The sequence below is a fragment of the Enhydra lutris genome, unplaced genomic scaffold, assembly GCF_002288905.1.
Source record: "Enhydra lutris kenyoni isolate GAN:26980312 unplaced genomic scaffold, ASM228890v2 scaffoldscaffold2, whole genome shotgun sequence".
Taxonomy (NCBI): domain Eukaryota; kingdom Metazoa; phylum Chordata; class Mammalia; order Carnivora; family Mustelidae; genus Enhydra; species Enhydra lutris.
In genome coordinates, this window is record NW_019154086.1 from 65107955 (window position 1) to 65129686 (window position 21732).

At 39.9% G+C, this 21732-nt stretch overlaps 1 protein-coding gene across 4 annotated transcripts in view; it reads right to left on the reverse strand.

The window, feature by feature from the left end:
• The window catches only part of LOC111147408 (neurexophilin and PC-esterase domain family member 3), a 45087-nt gene that overhangs the window by 17253 nt on the left and 6102 nt on the right, over window positions 1-21732 (reverse strand). For all 4 annotated transcript variants that reach the window (XM_022503418.1, XM_022503425.1, XM_022503437.1 and 1 more), the window contains 2 exons: window positions 20823-21111; window positions 2853-3607 (listed from right to left, as the gene is read on the reverse strand). In XM_022503418.1, the coding sequence (XP_022359126.1) occupies window positions 2853-3607; window positions 20823-20915 (848 nt within the window). In that variant the 5' untranslated portion in view covers window positions 20916-21111. The remainder of the gene's footprint in view (window positions 1-2852; window positions 3608-20822; window positions 21112-21732) is intronic.

Sequence of the window (21732 nt, forward strand, 5' to 3'; positions counted from 1 at the left end):
TGCACTCAAAACAGTACACCCAAGGACACCTCAAAAGATCAATTTCAATCTTTTGCTTTTTCTCCTCAGTTAGCTGGTACAAAACAGAGAAAACAAGGCAAAAATAAAATCAGCATCAGTACTATCAAATGTTTAGTTTCCAAAAATGCCACCTCAACACTATTTTCCCAGCAAACTTCCAGGAACTAGAATTTCCTAATGATTCTACTACAAAGTGATTCTCCCACAAAGAGCCATCAGCTAGACTTATCCAGGATATGCAAGTAAGGCAGAGACATACATTATTTCATCCTTCATGACTCATAGGTGTTTTCTGGTTTTTAATGGTAGGATTTGGTGTCAGGAATATTCTCAAATTTTACAAATTCTCTAGCCTTTTTCCCACTTTTTCCACATGGAATTTCAATAAATTACAAGCTATACTTCCTCTGTTTTGCTAAGCCACTAAGTGGACTGACAACACAACTCTAAAAGGGGAGTAACTGAGCAGTGTTCACACACTGGCAAAAAGTACACAGAACTGAAATAATCTGTTGACTGTCACTGATAAAGAGCTTGTCTGAGATCAAACCCAAGATAAACTAAAGCTAAAGTCCTTGTGTGCAGAGTTTTTCTCTACACTGAAGTAGCAGGAAATACATTGAGTAGTGCTCCATCTGCTGGCCTTCTAACAGCATGGCATGGGTCCACCAAATAACGTATTTAAAACTGGTCAGACCAGGGCACCTGAGTGGCTCAGTGGGTTAAGCCTCTGCCTTCCAAGATTCAGGTCATGATGGCTCTGCTCAGAGGGGAGCCTGCTTCCCTCTCTCTGCCTGCCTCTCTGCCTACTTGTGATCTCTGTCTGTCAAATAAAAAAATAAAACCTTTAAAAAACAAAAACAAAAACAAAAACTGGTCAGACCAAAAGCTGACTCCAGAAGTGAAAAATCAAAGGCCTTTATTGTAGAAGCTCCTGTAGACTTATATACCATATGGCAGGCACTTCTCCCCCACTGAGGAAAGAGAGGACATAAAACAAAAAAATTTTTAGGGCTGCCTAGATGTATTCAACAAAACTACCCCTCTGCCAGGGAATATTTTTTAAATTATGTATTTCATTAAAAAATAAAAGACATTTTTACATTCTTTCAAATAATGGGACATTTTGGCCATATGCTTTCTAACTTTTTTTCCTTAGGCATGCTATTTTACTTCAGAACTACATGGGATGTTGAAGAAAACATCTTAATTTGAACTGATCCCACATATATTCTATTCTGCACACTATTCCATATATTGATCATTATACTGAAAAAGTTTTATACTTTTGTTCAAAAACAAATTTGTACACAGTAAAACAAAAATTTCAACAACTATTAATTTTAAAAATAGAGTTTGCTATGATACTCCTAGCTTCCCATTCTTATCATTAAATCAACCCAGCAATGTTATCATATTCAGTCTATTTTTTTTTTAAGATTTTATTTATTTTTTTGATAGAGAGATACACAGTGAGAAAGGGAACACAAGCAGGGGGAGTGGGAGAGGGAGAAGCAGGCTTCCTGTGGAGCAGGGAGCCCAATGCGGGGCTCGATCCCAGGACCCCAGGATCATGACCTGAGCCAAAGGCAGATGTTTATTTAACAACTGAGCCACCCAGGCACCCCCATAGTCTTTTTTCTATCAATACATGTTTATATGATTTTAACAACTGATAATATGCCAATTAAACTTTTTTTATTTTATTAGACATGAAGCTAAACCATTGGCCTGACTACAAGTCCTCCAGTTCTTGGATGATTTTTTTTATTTGTTCTGTGAATAAGTTATTTTTCTTACACAGCTCTAGATGTGCTATGTAGTTCTTTTTTTTTTTTTTTAAGATTTTATTTATTTATTTATTTGACAGAAAGAGATCACAAGTAGATGGAGAGGCAGGCAGAGAGAGACAGAGAGGGAAGCAGGCTCCCCGCTGAGCAGAGAGCCCGATGCAGGACTCGATCCCAGGACCCCGAGATCATGACCTGAGCCGAAGGCAGCGGCTTAACCCACTGAGCCACCCAGGCACCCCTGTGCTATGTAGTTCTGAGGTAAAACATAGATATGAGGGTAAAAAACCAAAAACTCAAGGGTAAAAAGCCTTTAATTTGAACTGGAATGAGCTCTTAGTTTCACTTTTTAAAAACTATTCACAAGGAGGCACCTGGCTGGCTTAGTCAGTGAGTCAGTGGAGCATGCAACTTGATCTCAGGGGTTCAAGCCCCACATTGGGTGCAAAGATTACTTAAAAATAAAAAGAACCTATTACTCCCACAGCACCTGCTCGTTGTTCTGTGTCCCTGCCAGTGGCCCCTTTGTGTTTCCAAACTTGGTTTTATAATTACAATCCATACGTCCTAGTGACATTGTACTTGGTAAAAACGTCTGTCTTCCAATTCTTTGATGTACATTAGATATTCTCAACAGGGCAATACACTTTGGTTTTGAGGTTTTCCTTTTTCCATTTTTCTTTGAAGTAAATATACATGTATATATATATATATATATATTTAGTTCTGACTTAATTCTGTTATTTATCATAAGGGGTTTAACTAATGAAGTAAAGTTGCACACCTGTGACTTAAAACACACACACACAAAAAAAATTAAAAAATCAAAAAAATAAAAAGAACCTAAATAAATTAAAAATAAATAAATAAAAACTATTCACAAAATACAAATATTTATTTTCTTATTCACTACCTCTCCCAAACTGGGCCAAGTTCAGAGAAATATATGAAGGAAATAACCAAAACAAGAAAGTCTCCTAACTGGGACAAAAACAGTGGGAAAGGACCCTTAAATTAGCCCCTAGAACAAGAAGCACGTACCTCTGGAAGAAAGCATTCTCTGCAGCAGTTAGAAGGCCCTTCAGGTATCCACCTTTGAAATGGTTAATTCTACTACTGCATGGGAGCTTCTTTGGTTTGAAGCAGAACCAGGGTTCTCCAGTATAGAGATCTGTAAAGTTACACAGGGGCAGATTCCCAGGAAGACACACATTGCACTCCGTGGTTTCAGAAATTCTTCCTGAACGGAAGAGACTCTTGAAATAGACCCTGTGTGGTTTCTCTTCCTGTAGGTGCTGCAGAACTCTGATCCCTTCAGTGGGGTGGACGAGAGATATGGACACTTTAACCTTGCCCGGCCAGAGCAAAGTGAAAAAGACTTTGTAAAACCCATTCTGGTAGTCTACCACTCTGCCCACAGCCCCTGCCTGCAGCTTAGGTGAGTGGATTCTGGCCTGCAGGTAATCTCCACCATATTTCTTGGGTTTTCTTTGAAAATCCTGTACGTGAACCAGCACTTCTAGCTGGCTTCCCACCTTGAAGAAGGCTGCAGAGTTCAAGATAACAAAGTAGCTGGAAGAAGGGTCAGTGCTCTTCAGAAAGGGGACCGGACCCATATCAGGCACCTGCCATTGTAGGGCAGCCAGCAAGGAGTCCTCCTCCATGCGCTCCCGGCTAGACAGAGTCTGATGCTCATAGCCACAGTAAGGATTCCGGTTAACTCCTGTCACCTGGGAGGAAACAAACTGTCCACTACTGTCGATGAATGTGGCTGAAACAGTCTCATGGTCCAAGTACTGAAGAGAAAAAAAACACGAAAACAGAAACCACAGACAGCTATAATAAATTTCCTTATATCAACCAAATGCACCTCTGCTTCAGTTTAACTTTAATAAAACTACTTGGGATGACATTACTTCAAAAATCAGAGTTCACTATTTTACAGAGCTACCTTTTTGTAACACAGTGAAATCAAGATGAGGAATAAAGTCATAGGGAGATCTCCACACTTCTATGAATTTTACCTCCAGGAGCTTGATCAGGTTCCCACAGTCAATATCAGCGGGGGAAAAAAACCCTCATGGTTCCAGCAGAAGAAGAAGAAAAGGAATCATTTGGAAATACAACAGAGCATTCTGTTCTTGACAAGGTCTGCCCTTAAGAGAAACTATTTTACCAAAGCCTAATCTCTTGGGGTTTCATCAGCACTTAACCAAACTGGGGTAAGGACATACCCAGGTCCAGCCCATTCCAACCATCTATCCAACTAGAGGTGTATAAGTGAAGACTGAGAAGAACTTTTTTCTTCCTAAGATTTTAGTTATTTATTTGACAGAGACAGAGCAAGAGAGGGAACATAAGCGAGGGGATTGGAAGAGGGAGAAGCAGGCTTCGCGCTGATCAGGGACCCCCCCAGTTCAGGGCTTGATTCCAGAACCCTGGGATCATGACCTGAGCTGAAAGCAGACATTTAATGACTGAGCCACCCAGGCACCCCTGAGAAGCACTTCTGAAATTCATAGCCCAGTAGCAAAGGCTCACCAAAGGACTGAGACTTACTCATAGGACTATAAAACACTTCACTTCCCCCACACCTCACCATCTCACAACTAAAAGCTTATTTATCAGAGCTCCTTTTACTCAGTACATCACATTCAACTTTCAACAAAAAACTGTAAGACATACTAAAAGACAAAAAACATAGCTTGAAAACACAAATCAAACATCAGAACCAGGGGCACCTGGGTGGCTCAGTGGGTTAAGCCTCTGCCTTTGGCTCAGGTCATAATCTCAAGGTCCTGGAACTGGGCTCTGAATCGGGCTTTCTGCTTAGCAGAGAGCATGCTTCCACCCCCAACCCCACTGCCTGCCTCTCTGCCTACTTGCGATCTCTGTCAAACAAATAAATAAAATCATAAAAAACAAAAAATCAGAAGCAGACTCAGATATGACAGGGTTGTAGGAATAATGAGACCAGTAATTTAAAACAACTATGATTTATATGTTAAGACCTCAAAGGGAAAAAGCAGACATGAAAAACAGACGGGCACTGCAAGGAGGTGGAAATTCCGAGAAAGAATGAAAAAGAAATGCCAAGAACAGAGAATCCAAAAATGGACTCTCAACTCTATGCTCAACTAATTTCAACAAAGCAGAAAAGAATAGCCAATGGAAAAAAGATGGTCTTGGGGAACCTGGGTGGTTCAGTCAGTTAAGCGCAGGCTTTCAGCTCAGGTCATGGTCCCAGGGTCCTGGGATCAAGCCCCACATCAGGCTCCCTGCTCAGCAGGGAGTCGGCTTCTCTCTCTCTTTCTGCTGCTCCCTCTGCTGTGCTCTCTCATGCTCTCTCTCTGTGTCAAATAAATAAATCTTTAAAAAAATTTTTTTACAAAGATGGTATCTTCAACAGATGGTGTTGGGAAAACTGGACAGCTAACATGTAGAAGAACAAAACTGGACCATTCTCTTATGCCATATACAAAAATAACCTCAAAATGGATGAAAGATCTAAATGTAAGACAGGAATCCATCAAAATCCTAGAGGAGATCACAAGCAGCAACCTCTTTGACCTCGGCCACCGCAGCTTCTTGCTAGATATGTCTCTGGAGGCAAGGAAAACAAAAGCAAACATAAACTATTGGGACTTCATCAAGATAAAAAGCTTTGTTGCACAGCAAAGGAAACAGTCGGCAAATCCATAAGACAACCTACCGAATGAGAGAAGATATGTGCACATCTTCAGATAAAGGACTAGTATCTAGAATCTATATAAAAAACTTACCAAACTCAACACCAAAGAACAAACAATACAATCAAGAAGTGGGCAGAAGACATGTACAGTCACTTCTCCATAGAGGACATCCAAATGGCCAACAGACACATGAAAAAGTGCTCAACATCACTAGGCATCAGGGAAATATGAATCAAAAACACAGTGAGATACCACCTCACACCAGCCAGAATGGCTAAAATGAACCAGTCAGGAAACAACAGACATTGGCAGGATGTGGAGAAAGGGGAACCCTCCTACACTGTTGGGAATGCAAGCTGGTGCAGCCACTCTGGAAAACCGTATGGATATTCCTCAAAAAGATGAAAATAGAGACACCTTATAAGCCAGCAACTGCACTAATATGTATTTATCCAACGCCTACAAACAGTGATCCAAAGAGGCATCAGCACCCCAATATTTATAGTAACAATGTCCACAAAAGCCAATCTATAGAAATGCCCATCAACAGATGAACAGATAAGGAAGATGTGGTATGCATGTACAATGGAATATTACTCAACCATAAAAAATGAAATCTTAAAATTTGCAACAATGTGGATAGAACTAAAGGGTATTATGCTAGGCGAAATAAGTTAATCAGAGAAAGACAATTATATGATTTCACTCATATGTATAATTTAAGAAACAAAACAGAGGATCAAAGAGAAAGGAGGGGAAAATAAAGATGAAATCAGAGAGGGAGACAAACCATGAGAGACTCTTAAGGAAACAAACTGAGGGCTGCTGGAGGAGGTAGGTAGGGGTTTGGTGTAACTGGGTGATGGGCATTAAGGAGGGCAGTTGATGTAATGAGCACTGGGTGTTAAATGCAACTGATGAATCACTGAACTCTGCCTCTGAAACTAATAATACACGGTATGCTAATTACTTGAATTTAAATATAATAAAGTAAAATTTAAAAACCCTACCAAAAAAAAAAAAAAAAAAAAAGGAAAAAGGAAATGCCAAAGCAGAGAGGATTTTTAAGGAGAAAAAATACTCTGTGTGATTACTATAATGAATTACTATATGTATAATTATATAATTATAATGAATTACTATATGTATAATGACATCTGTCATTACTATAATGACAGATGTCATTATACATTTGTCTAAACCTATAGAATATACAATACCAACAGAGAACCCTAGGGTGGTGCACTATGGCCCTTGGATGATCATGGTAGGTCAAGGTAGGTTTTTCCTTGGTTAAAAAAATGTACCATTCCAGGGGCGCCTGGTTGGCTCAGTCGTTAAGCACCTGCCTTGGGCTCAGGTCATGATCCCGTGGTCTTGCTCAGCAGGAAGCCGGCTTCTCCTTCCACCAGTGCCCACTGCTTCCCCTAGTTGTGCTCACTTGCTTTCTCTCCCTGTCAGATAAATAAAATCTTTAAAAAAGAAAATGTACCATTCTGGTGAATAATGATAATGATGGGAGAGGCTAAGATGTAAAGGGGCCAAGAGCATATGGGAAATTTCTGTAATCTTCCTACTATAGTGTAAGCCCTGGTAGTTTTGTTTTTGTTGGGCTTTTTTTTTTTTTTTTTTTTTTTGGTAATCCAAGTGCCTGAATTTTGACCTCAATTTTGATTGCCAAGGCATGCACTTCAAAGAGGTATCCACTTCTAAGACCCCTATCACAGAAAAACACAATGCCAGCCATAAGACTAGATAAAGAGCCAGGTCACCACCTCCCCCAACAGGCTCCTTTGCTTTAGAGATCTTGGTAGATTTAGATAAGTGACCATTTTCTGTGTTCTAAATTCCACTTTTATGTTTTAAATTCACCAATAAAGAGTGAACCTGTGAAACCCCAGGCCCCTGTCCTTAGATTCCCCCCAAAACAGCAGAACCCCAGGTCCACACTCTTTATCTCTTTCTCTACCCATGACCTCACTGTGTTGCCCCAGGTGTGCTGTATACCCTCCAGAACCTATGAATAATAAAACTTGTTGTTTTTCAAAGTTTCCTGCTTGCAGTCATAGTAAGAGCCACAAGAGCCAGTCCAGCAACAACAGTGGTAATTAAGAGGCTGAGATCAGCACAAAACATTTCCTGTCAATTTTGCTTTAAGCCTACGAAAGACTCATTTTAGACCTAAAGACACCTGCAGATTGAGAATAAGGGGGTGGAGGTAGATGCAAATAGATATCAATAGAAAATTCAGTTCGAGTAGCAATCCTTTATTGGAAAAAGTAGACTTTTTTGTTCTCATATTGTTTGTTGTTGTTGTTTTTTAAGCAGGCTCCATGCCCAGCACTGAGCCCACTGTGAGGCCTGAACTCAGGATACTGAGATCGAGACCTGAGCTGAGATCAAGAGTCAGTCACTAAACCAACTGAGCCACCCAAACACCCTGGTTCTTGTATTGTTTTTCTTTGCTTGGTACCAGGGTAATATTGGTCTCATGAAATGATTTTGAATGTGTTCCCTCTATTCCATTATTGGTAACATTTTTTTAAAAAAGATTTCATTTATTTATTTGACAGAGAGAGACACAGAGAGGGATGGAACACAAGCAGGGGCAGTGGAAGAGGAAGAAGCAGGCTTCCCACCGAGCAGGGAGCCCGATGCGGGGCTCAGTGCCAGGACCCTGGGACCATGACCTGAGCTGAAGGCAGACGCTTAACGACTAGCCACCCAAGTGCCCCCTATTGGTAACATTTGGATAAAGACTGTCATTTATTATGTATTTTAATGTTTGGTATAATTCACCAATGAAACCATGGGGTCTTGGGCTTTTCTGTGCTGGGAGATTTTTGATTCCTAATTCAATCTTCATTCTTATTATTGGCCTAAGAAGATTTTGTATCTCTTGGATTCAAGATTCATGATTCAATCTTGGTGACTTCTGGGTTTTTAGGATTTATCTGAGTTTTTTCCTAAGTTATCTGATATTTTAGTATATAATTGTTTATAGTAATCTGTTACCACACAATGTGTTTCTGTGGGCATCTGTTGTATTGTTTTCTCTTCCATTTCTCATTTTGGTTTTTGAGTCTTCTGTTTCTTCTTAATGTAATTAAAGCATTGCCAATATATATATTTTTAAACAGATCATTATTTTCAATATTACATTATTTATTCTTGTCTCTATTTATTTGTTTCTGATTTTTTTTTGTTTCCTTCTCTACTAAATATTAGGTAAGTCTCTTCTTTTTCTAGTTCCTTGAGGTGTAAAGTTGTTTATTTCAACTTTTTTTTTATTTTTATGCTCTTTATTTTTAATTTTTTGCAGATTTTATTTATTTATTTGACAGAGAAAGAGAGAGCACACAAGCAGGGGGAGCAGCAGACAGAGGGAGGGGGAAAAGCAGGCTCCCACTGAGCAGAGAGCCCCACATGGGGCTTGATCCCAGGACACTGGGATCATGACCTGAGCCAAAGGTAGACACTTAACTGACAGAGCCACCCAGGCATCCCTTTTTTTTTGTTTAAGATTTTATTTATTTGAGGGGCTCCTGGGTGGCTCAGTGGGTTAAGCCTCTGCCTTCAGCTCAGGTCACGATCTCAGGGTCCTGGGATCAAGCCCTCTATTGGGCTCTCTGCTCAGCGGGGAGCCTGCTTCTCCCTCTCTCTCTCTGCGTGCCTCTCTGCCTACTTGTGATCTCTGTTTGCCAAATAATTAAATAAAATATTTTTTAAAAATTCATTTATTTGAGAAACACAGTGCACAAGTTAGGGGGAGGGGCAGAGGGAGAAGCAGACTGCCCCCTGAGCAGGGAGCCTGACATGGGGCTCAATCCCAGGACACTGGGATCATGACCCAAGCCGGAGTCAAACACTTAATTGACTGAGCCACCCAGGTGCCCCTCAAATTTTTTTCTTAATACAAACACTTATAGCATAAATTTCACTCTAACATCTGCTTTTGCTTCATCCCATAGGTTTTGGAATATTGTCTTTTCCTTTTGTTTTGAGATAAATTTTGCTTTGCTAATTGCTTTCTTATTAAGTCAACTGCAGTAGTATAGTGCTTAATATTTACATATTAAATATTTAATATTTATAGTGTAGATTTTTCAGCTTTTATTGTTGATCTTTAGTTTTGTACCACTGTGGTTGAAAAATATACTTGGTGTGATTTCAGTTTCCATAAATTTTAATATTTGTTATTTCTCTTTTTATGATTTAACCAGGGTATTCTTCTGTGTGTACTTGAAGAAAATGTGTATCCTATTTTTCTTGGATGAAATGTTTTATATACATCTTTTATAACCATGTCTTCTGAAATATGCTTTAAGTTCTTGCTGAAAAAAAATAACTTTAATGAAGGTACTTGTTTAAAATAAAGCATATCAGAAGAGAGATGGTGGTGATGGGTGAAACACCTGAAAGGGATAAGAGAGTACATTTATGATGATGAGCTGAGTAATTATGTATAGAATTATTGAGTCACTATATTGTACACCTGAAACTAATATAACACCGTATGTTAACTACACTGGAATTAAACTAAAAAACTTAATAATAAAAAAAATTTTTTTGCTTTTTTTTTTTTTTTAAGATTATTTATTTATTTGACAGAGAGAGATCACAAGTAGGTAGAGAGGCAGCAGAGAGAAGGGGGAAGCAGGCTCCCCACCAAGCAGAGAGCCCAACGCAGGGCTCAATCCCAGGACCCTGGGATCATGACCTGAACCAAAGGCAGAGGCTTTAACCCACTGAGCCACTCAGGCACCCCAAAATTTCACTTTAAACATAAAATTTTTCTAAAAAATTCTTTGGGGCATCTGGCTGGTTCAGCTGGTATAGAGCATGCAACTCTTGATATCAAGTTTGTGAGTTTGAGTCTCATGTCAGGTGTAGAGATCACTTAAAAATAAAAGATCTTTTTTAAAATAGTCTTTTGGGGTGCCTGAATGGCTCAGTTGATTAAGCATCTGCCTTCGGCTCAGGTCATGATCCTGGAATCCCAGGAAATATCCCCCGCATGGGGCTCCCTGCTTAGCAGGGAGTCTGCTTCTCCCTCTGCCCCCACCCTGGTCGTGCGCTCTCTCTCTCTCTCTCTCTCTCTCTCAAATAAATAAAATCCTTAAAAAAAAAAAAAAAAAGCAATAGAGGGAACAAAAATGACTGAAAATTTTGTCTTACCAGAATTAACATCAGCATGTAACAGCCTAAGACATTCCTTTTCTGTTCCCCTTTCAACAACTCATCAGGCATCTGTCCACAAACAAAAGGGCCTTTGTGGGAGTTGTGGGCAACAGCACCAGATGCCAAGAGACTGAGGCATCTCGCCCACATGTGCATCTGGTAATAGGCAGACAGACTCAGCATAGGCTGCAGAAGAGCCAGTGAACCTGCCCCAACCCCTTATGGCCACAGTCAGGGAAAATCTGCAGATCCCAATGAATAAAAAAGAATGGGTGGAAATCCAGCTTTCCCTAGAGCAGGAGATTCCAGCATGCCCCTGGTGGTGCAGTGGAGTGGTAATCAGAAACTCTGCTGGTGCTGTTCCTCCCCAACACAACACAGTGCAGATGAACTCTCACAGCACCCTCTCCCAAGCAGGAAAAGGAGAGTGGGAGTTAATGCCCAACCATCCCTGTTGAGTGAGATGCCAGTGGGGAAACCCATTTCTCTCTGGCAGCACCCAGAGTACTGAGACTGGACCTCCATAACTGGTGGGAGGGAGAAGATCAGGAAAAAGGCAAATGAGAATATCAAAGGGCATTGAAGGGATGCAGTTCCTGCTGACTGTGCTCAAAACTTTAGCAGGAAGCTGGTCCATAAGCCTAAGGGAGAACTTCACCTGACAATCTCCCCACTGAGCCCATGAGCAGTCCAACACCCTGAGTACTAAACTCACACCTCCTCTGACTCTGCAACAGCTCCTGGCATACACTTCCCAGGTAAGGTGGCAAGTGTTAAGTCTGATAAATGAGTGCTATCAGAAAAACAGACTAATATCTATCAGCAAAGAAGAAACCAGAAACTTGAGTTATAGTGCCACTTTCTAGAAAACAAAAGAAGTTAACAACAGCTAGCCTGGTGGTTTATAAGACTCAGAAAAGAGATAAGAGCTTAAGAATTGTGTCACATGAAGAAGTGAAAATGTGGTGAAGACATAGCCACATAAGGAGAAGAAAACCCTGGATACTACCAGGACCAGCAGTCTACCCCATTTGAAGGTAACTAGCAAAGATTTGAGGAAGTATCTGCTACGTTAGGCAAAAAGAGCAATGCAAACCTAAAAGAACATGAAAAATCCAGGAAACACATCATCACCTAAAGATAACAATAATCTTCCAATAACCTAACTCAAAGGCACAGAATTTAACAAGCTACATGATAAAGAATTCAAAATAGCTGGTTAGGGGCACCTGGGTGGCTCAGTGGTTTAAGCCTCTGCCTTCGGCTCAGGTCATGGTCTCAGGGTCCTGGGATCAAGCCCCGCATCGGGCTCTCTGCTCGGTGGGGAGCCTGCTTCCCCCTCTCTCTCTGCCTGCCTCTCTGCCTACTTGTGACCTCTCTCTCTCTCTCTGTCAAATTAAAAAAAAAAAAATAGCTGGTTAAGGAAACTCAACAATTCAACCAAGTACATCAGCAAAATGAGAAATCTACAAAGAGAGAGAAATCATAAAAAAGAGGCAAACAGAAATGCAATGAATACAATGAAAAATGCCATAGAGTGCATCTCTATGTAGAGATCAAATGGAAGACATAATAAGTGAGCTGGAAAACAAAAACTCTGAAATAACCTGATCAGAAATGAACAAGAAAAAGAGAATGAAAAAGAACACAGAATGCCTATATGATCTACAGGATAACATTAAATGTACAAATATTAGAATAATCAGGATTTGAGAAAGAGCAGAGGGCCAGAAAGTTTATTTAAAAAGACAAGACAGGGGGGGCGCCTGGGTGGTTCAGTGGGGTAAAGCCTCTGCCTTCGCTCGGGTCATGATCCCAGGGAGCTGGGATGGAGCCCCACATCGGGCTCTCTGCTCAGCAGGGAGCCTGCTTCCTCCTCTGTCTCTCTGCCTCTTTGCCTACTTGTGATCTCTGTCTGTCAAATAAATATATAAAATCTTCCCCAAAAAATAAATAAATAAATATTTAAAAATAAAAAGATAAAAGCTGTCAACTTTCCAAACCTGGGGATACAACTAGATGACCAAGTTCACAAAACTAAGAGATCACCCAATTATCTCAATGCAAAAAGACCTTCTCCAAGACAAAATATAATAACATTGTCAAAAGCAAACACAGAGAATCCTAAAAGCAGCCAGAAAAAAGAGTGTAATCTGAAAGGAAGACCCATTTGGCTATCAGCAAGTTTCTCAGCATAACTCTGTGCCAGGAAAAGTGAAATGACATATTCAAAGTGTTAAAAGAAAGTGTCGACCAAAAATACTGAGTCTGGCAAAGTTAGCTTCAAATATGAAGGAGAAATGAAGACTGTCTCAGACAAACAAAAGCTGAGAAAGTGCATTACCACTAGTCTGCCTTGCAAAAATGCTGAAAAGAGTGCTTCAAACTGAATGAATGAAGAAACTAATTGGTGACATGAGAACATATGAAAGTATTCTACAGAAGAGTAAAGAGAAACATATAGTCAGATTTAGAAAACTGTAATTGTAGGGACGCCTGGGTGGCTCAGTCAGTTGGGCATCTGCCTTCGGCTCAGGTCATGATCCCAGGGCCCTGGGATCAAGTCCCACATCAGTAAAAGGGTAGACAGATCTTTGTATGTTACTGAAGTTAAGTTGTTATAGGGTTAAAAGGGACAGCTTTATCTATGAGATATTTTATATAAATCCCATGGTAACCGCAATGCAAAAACAGAACAGATTCACAAGAGAAAGAAAGGAAAAACAGAGCATACGACTACAGAAAAGCACCACTTTATAAAAGGCATAAACAGAAGGAAAAACAAACTATGAAAATACAAAACAATCCGAAAGCAATTAATAATATGGCATTATTAAGTCCTTAATATATCAACAAATAACTCTAAATGTAAGTGGATTGAATTCACCAAGAAAAAGGCAAATAATAGCTGAATGGATTTTTTTTTTAAAGGACCCCCCCCCCAAAAAAATAGGTGGCCTAAAGGTAACTTCAGATTTAAGGACACACACAGGCTGAAAGCAAAGAGATGACAAAAGATATCCCAAACAAGTAAAAACCAAAAGAAAGAGAGGTTGGTTATGCTTATATGAAACAAAATAAACTTTAAGCCAAGAACAGTAACAAGTGACAAAAAAGGTCATTATAGAATGATAAAGAGGTCAATTCATCAAGAGGATATAACAATTGGAAACATATACCAACCCAACAACAGAACACCTAAATATATTAACATATATATTAAATACTAACAGAACTAAAGGGAGAAATAGACAATAAAAGAATAGTAGGGGACTTCAATACTCCACTGTCAGCAATGGACAGATCATCCAGACAGAAAATCAACAAGGAAATATTGGATTTGGACCATACATGCATTATATCAAATGGACCTAACAGACATTTATAAAGTAATCCCTATCAAAATTCCAATGACATTTTTTTAAAGATTATATTTATTTATTTGACAGACAAAGATCACAAGCAGACAGAGAGGCAGGCAGAGAGAGAGGAGGAAGCAGGTTCCCTGCTGAGCAGAGAGCCTGATATGGGGCTTGATCCCAGGACCCTGAGATCATGACCTGAGCTGAAGGCAGAGGCTTTAACCCACTGAGCCACCCAGGCACCCCTCCAATGACATTTTTAATAATAAAAAAAAAAAAACAGGGAAAACAAAATTTGTAAAAGACCCCAAATAACCAGAGCAATCCTAAGAAACAAGAACAAAACTAAAGGTATCATACTTCTTGTTTTCAAACTACACTACAAAATTATAGTAATCAAAACAGTACGGTACTGGCACAAATACAGAATAGAATTAAGACCCCAAAATAAAGCCCCACATACACAATCACCTAATTTTTTTAAGCAATTACTATGCCCAATGTGGGGCTGAAACTCATGACCCCAAGATCAAGAACAAGTGAGCCAGCCAGGCACCCCTAGAATCAACTAATATTTGATAAGGGTGGCACAAATATTCAATGGCATAGTACTCAAAAGCATAGTCTCTTCAAAAAATGGTGCTGGAAAAACTGGACAACAAGCAGACAAATGACTAGACCCTTTCTTATACCACTCAAAATGGATTAAAGACTATGTTATAAGATCTGATATTATATAATCCTATGGTGATAATCATATTGCAATATATAAATATCATATCAACACACTGCAACCTTAAACCTACATATTATATGTCATTTATCTCGATGAAAAGAAAGAAAAGAAAATTTTCCCTTATCTACTGATTGCCTATTGGGAAATATTCCATCCAGGGCGCTTGAGTGGCTCAGTCATTGGGTGTCTGCCTTCGGCTCGTCATGATCCCGGTGTCCTGGGATGGAGCCCTGCATCTGGATCCCTGCTTGGCTGGAAGCCTGTTTCTTCTCCCTCTCCCACTTCCCCTGCTTGTGTTCCCTCTCTCACTGTCTCTCTCTCTCTCTCTCTCTCTCTCTGTCAAATAAATAAATAACATCTTTAAAAAATTTTTTTAAAAAGGAAACATTCCATCCTCCTCCTCTTTTTCAGTTGTTGTAAGGATATAACAAACCATTAAGGACCAAACCATGCATGCTCATGACATACCCCCTTCTCCTTCCTACCCTTTTCCTCTCTTCCTTTCCTACTCTTACTCTTGTTCCTTGGGTAGCCATCCCAGCTATTCAAGATCAACCAATTTCAGGATACAAAATCAATATAGAGAAATCCTTTGGATTTCTATATACTAACAATAAAGCAGCAAAAAGGGAAATTAAGAAAACAATCCCATTTACAATTGCACCAAAAACAATAAAATATTTAGGAATAAACTTATCCAAGGAGGTGAAAGACCTGTAATTTGAAAACTACAAAACACAATAAAAGAAATTAAAGATGACATAAACACATGGAAAGATATTCCATGCTCATGGACTGGGAGAACTAATACTGTTAAAATGTCCATACTACCCAAAGCAATCCACAAATTTATTGTAATCCTTATCAAAATACCAATAGCATTTTTGACAAAACTAGAACAAATAATCCTAAAATTTGTATGGAAGCATAAAAGATTCCAAATAGCCAAAGCAATCTTGAAAAAAAAACAAGACTGGAGGTATCACAGGACACCTGAGTGACTTAGTCAGTTAGGCATCTGCCTTTGGCTCAGGTCATGACCCTAGGGTCCTGGGATGGAGCCCAGTGACATCGAGCTCCCTTCTCAGTGGGGAATTTGCTTCTCTCTCTCTCTCTCTCTGCACCCACCCTGACCCGCTCATTCTCTTTCCCCTCTCTGTCAAATAAATAAATTAAAAAACAAAAAAACTAGAGCTATCAGAATCCCAGATTTCAAGATATACTGCAAACTGTAGTAAAGAGAACAGTATAGTACTAGCACAAAAACAGACACACAGATCAACAGAACAGAATAAAGAGCCCAGAAATAAACCCATGATCATTTGGTCAATTAATCTTTGACAAAGGAGGCAAGAATGCACAATGGGAAAAAGACAGTCTATTCAACAAATGGTGTTGGGAAAACTGGACAGTTACATGTAAAAGAATTAAAATGGATCACGTTCTTACACCATACAGAAAAACAAACTCAAAATGGATTAAAGACCTAAATAGGAAACCTGAAACCATAAAAAATCCTAGAAGAGAGCACAGACAGTAATTTCTCTGACATTGGCCATAGCAACATTCTTCTAGATATATTTCCTCAGGCAAGGGAAACAAAAGCAATGATAAATTATTAGGACTACATTAAAATAAAACGATTCTTCATAGCAAAGGAAATAATAAAACAAAAGACAACCTGCGCAATGGGAGAAGATACTTGCAAATGACATATCCATAAAGAATTACTATCCAAAATACCAAAATACATAAAGAACTTATATAACTCAACACCAAAAAAAAAAAAAAAAAAAAGGCAAATAATCCAATTTAAAATGGCCAGAAGACATGAACAGACATTTTCCAAAGACATCCAGCTGGCCAGGAGACACGTGAAAAGATGCTCAACGTCTCTCATCATCAGGGAAATGCAAATCAAAACCACAATGAGATATCTCCTCAAACCTGTTAGAATGGCTAAAATCAACAACGTAAGAAACAACAACAGAAGGCAAAGATGTGGAGAAAAAGGAACCTCATGCACTGTTGGTAGGAATGCAAACTTGTGCAGCCACTGTGGAAAACAGTATGGAGGTTTCCTCAAAAAGTTAAAAATAGAATTACCGAATGCCTGGATGGCTCAGTCAGTTAAGCGGCTACCTTCAGCTCGGATCATGATCCCAAGGTTCTGGGTTCAAGTCCCGCATCGGGCTCTCTGCTCAGCAGGGAGCCTGCTTCTCCCTCTGCCTGCCGCTCTGCTTGCTTGTGCTCTCTATCTCTCTTTCACAAATAAATAAAATAAAATCTTTTTTAAAAATTTAAAAAATAGAATTACCAAATGATCTAGTAACTACATAATGGATACTTACCTAAAGAAAATGAAAACACTAATTCAAAAAGATATATGCTCCCCTCTGTTTACTGCAGCATTTACAATAGCCAAGATATGGAAGCAGTCCAAGTATCCATCCACAGAAGAATGGACAAAGAAGATGTGGTGTATATATATACAATGGAATATCACTCAGCCATAAAAAGAATGAAATCTTGCCATTTGCAACAACATGTATGGACCTAGAGAGTATGATGCTAAGTGAAGTTAGACAAGGACATAATACCATATGATTTCACTCATATGTGATATACAAGAAAAAAACAAAGGAAGAAAGAAAAAGACAAACCAAAAAAACAGACTTTTAAATATAAAGGACAAATTGGTGGTTGCCAGAAGGAAGCTGGTAGGGGGATGGACAAAATAGGTGAAGAGGATTAAGAGTACATATATTGGGATGAGCAATGAATAATATATAAAATTGGTGAATCACTGTATTGTTCATTTGAAATTAATATAACACAGTCTCAGGGTGCGTGGGTGGCTCAGTGGGTTAAAGCCAATCCTAGCCTATGAAAATCCAGCAAAGGTTGCTGGAAGTTTCTGGTGGATGCACGCAGTCAAATCCAGACCATGCCAGTGTTCTAGTAACAGCTCTCTGAATTTTAGCTGCAAATGGAAAAATGCAAGTAATCTCTTCAGAGAGTTATAAGAGAACAAACTATCTCTTAAGCTGAACATGAACAAGGACACAAGCACCTATTGCTATGACAGCATCCTAAAATCCAACCATGAAAGAGGATACTATGCATAAAAGCTAACACAAAGGAAGGAGGGTAGAGATAAGAGACTTAATAAAGAATTTACAGAGACTCCAGAGACTTACAGAAAAACAGAGCCTCAGCTGTGCCCAACTACCTCCTGACTCTACTATAAATGAGTAATATTTATTAATATTACTCACTTAATAATATTAAAGTTAGCCAGAATCAGGTTTCTTTACTTGTAGCCAAATCCCTAACAGACTGGTACTATCTTTATAATCAGAAAAATATATATATTTAAAATATCAATGAATAAGTGGGGAAAAAACAGGACATGGTCAATGAGAGCTTATCAGAGAGATACTAATGATCCCTTCTACAACTTTTGCTGGATACTGCTACATACACCTCCTTCTCATATTATGTGATATTTTTAATTAAAACTGAGTCTGTACTTTTCAGGAAATGATTGGATACTCTAATCACAAGAAAAGCATCATTAGGATCAGAAGCATAGGATGGAAAGGAGATTAAGGGATGGCAGACTGCCAAGCCTCAGAGCCTTTCCTGCTCTCCATTCCCTACCCTAATCTTCTTTATCAATTTCCATCACAGTAATAAATTGAACAGTTCAAAAGGCATGGCAATATTCTCAACTTGGACAAGATGACCTCTTTAGACAGGGAAAGTGTTTTACTGCACTCTATCAAAAGAACTATTTGTTATTGTCAATGTCAGAATTGTCTTAATCGTTTATCACTGCCATCTATCTCCCTTCTCCCTTATTGCTCAGTTAGTCTTGGTGCAGATAGTTAGAGCTCTTAGTTGGCATTCAGTCCGCAAGTTCTCAAGAACTAAAGTAGGAGTACTAGGGGAATTTTCTCACATTCCTTCCTGCGATAACATCAATGATGTGGGACTCTGGCCTACCCTCTCAAATCTCTCTTTCTCCCTTTTCCTGCCTCCTCACTCAACCTAGACCCACACAAGTTTCTTTTTTCTATTTGTATACCCATGCTATTTAATGTGGTAACACACACACACACCAACACACACACACACCCACACACATACTCTCTCTCACACACACTCACAAAACCAATGAAGAAGAGTGCGATGCACACCCTTGGTCTTGAAAGTTACCGCTCGTCTATCATCCTGCAGGCTCAGCACCATCTCAGTCAGTTGAGCACCAACCCTGTTCTTCCTAGCCCCTGCACACAAGCCTCCAGCAAGTACCTCGCCTTCCACCTTCCACCTCCTCTACAGGTAAGAACTGCTTCAAGATCCTTCCCTCCAGCAGCAAATGCATCTACGTTGCCAACCATCATGATATTTTTCCTTCTTAGGTCAGAGGAAGGAGCACAACAACTCCTACATAATCAATACTAAAATGATAGCAAGAATACCCACAATATACGATGTCTCTCACCCTACATAAAGTTTTATGCTCCATTTGTGCTCTAGATCACATTATCTCCTCTCCTTGGTCCATTAATCCTTCTCCTCTCCAGCTTCTCAATGATCACTTTACCCTCAAATTCAAAGCCCTCAGACTTCCACTTCTAGCCAAGATAATGAAACAGTGAGATTTACCCTTCCATCTTAAACAACTTTAAAAAATATATATATATATAAGAAGCAATGACTTTCCAGACCCTGAACATTAGACAACAAGGGACAATGATGCCTGAAAGATGGAAAACATGGGTGATCCTTTGCTTACAGCCTTGAAAGCATTTCCAGGCTGCAGCATCAGGAGGGGATCCTGGGTAGAGCCTGGTCAACTACTCAAGTTGAAGAGACGTGGCCAAGTCTTAAAAGACCAAAGTGAATTCACAAGACAAAGTGGCAGAAGGAGAGATGCAGACAGAGAAAACTCAGGGGATCTGCAGAGGGTCCCTCTCGGGTACTCAGTAGAGTACTGGAGGGCCAAAGTGCATGAGGAAAACTATGGAGGCTGAAGGAAAAACCTGAAAGCATGAAAGACAACAGTAATCAGAGCTCTCAGAGGGCCAGAATGCTTGGGGACACAGACATTCCACCTATAGCAAAAGCCAATAAGCAGAGAAACACTGTAATTAAGATGGACGTGCAACCTGAGAAGCTTCACAGGCCAACAAAAGTAAAAGAGCAGCATCATTTTATCTAAAATCACTCCATAAATTTCAGTGACTTATGAGTGGCAAAGACGGGGAGAGGGGCATACTAAGTGCCTTCCTAGTGCCAGGCACTGGAGAGGGGTCAGTAGGACACAGTCCTGCCCTTGTGTGCATTCTGTAGTCGTCAGGACAGATTCATCAACTCTCTCCTTTGAGTTTTCCTTCAGTTTTTGGCCAGCAGTCAGCTAAAAGGTCCCCTCCTTGGGGCACCTTGGTGGCTCAGTGGGTTAGAGCCTCTGCCTTTGGCTCAGGTCATGATCCCAGGGTCCTGGGAATGAACCCTGCATCGGGCTCTCTGCTCAGCAGGGAGCCTGCTTCCCGGCCCCCCCACCCTCTGCCTGCCTCTCTGCCTACCTGTGATCTCTGTCAAGTAAATAAATTTTAAAAATAAATAAATAAATAAAATAAAAGGTCCCCTCCTTAAAAAAACCCTCTTTCAACCCCCTAACAACTATAGAGTAGTCTGCTTTCCTTTCTTGACTGTATTCTTCACAATTCCTAATAATCACTTATTATTACTATATGACTATGATTATTATTTTCTCCCATGCACATTTAGAATATGAGCTCTATAAACGAAGAAATCATGTCTGTCAACTTCACCACTGTACCCTCTGTGACCAGCACAGTATATAACCACTAAAGGTACTCAAACACTTACTGAATAAATGAAAACAAGAGCTATGACCAGGATAAGTTTTCTGATGACCAGCATTTCCTAGGCTAGTTAGCCCCAAATCCTTAGATTTGGCTCCTTTAGTTATGAAGGAGCCTATGAAGTACTCATACAAAGTACTCACCTCTACCTGAGTAACATTGACAACCAGCACCACCACCATCAGCACTGCAAGCAAACAGCAGAAAAGCCGTAGTTTGAAGAAATTGAGCCACATTGTCTGTCTGTGTCTTGATCACCCATGGCCGATGCCATGTTACCTTCACTCCTTAAAACTCCATGTCTTCGTTCTTCTGATCTGCAGACGAGCTTTTAGTTGAATTTGTTTGTTTTCCGCTAGTATCATTAAGAGCTCTTTGTATGGAGGAGAGGCTAGGGTTGACTTAAGAAGCACAATTTTCTTCAGAGGAGTCCTTCAAACAGGGAAGATGAGAATACAGATCACCAACTCCAACAGCCAAATGTGTGGTAAGAGGAAAGGTGCCACACTTCCTCTTCCTGAACCCTCTCTCAAAGGCCCAAACTCATGAGGGGAAAGCAAAGAGCCACAGCGCAGTTAGATCTGTTGTGCATTCAATTTGCTCAAACCCAACCCCAGAGTTCCATACAAATACAGTGATATTTGTCCTGTAAATTTTAGGTTTTAACTTTGAGGAAGGCAAAGAAGAATGTCTTCAAACCCTTAGAATTAGAAAATTAAAGTCACTGTTAAATTTCTAGAGGTCTAAGTAGATAAAATCACTCCCCTTCCCTTATAGCTCAAGTTACATAACACTCCTAAAGTGATTGTATTTGACGAGCATTAAAAGGAAACCTGCTGATTTTATGAGGAGTTCTGTGAGACTGCGCAAACCATCCCCACCTCCTCTAGAAAACAAGGAGTGCTGTCCCCCTGCACAGCAGAAGACATGAAACAGCCTTTGGATGTTCAGCTCCTGAGGGAGGATGCTCCCTCAGTAGAGTAACAGGGCCCAGGAGGGAAGACACTTACCCTGAAGATAGAGGAAAGAAAAGCTAAGCCTGACGATTAAGAG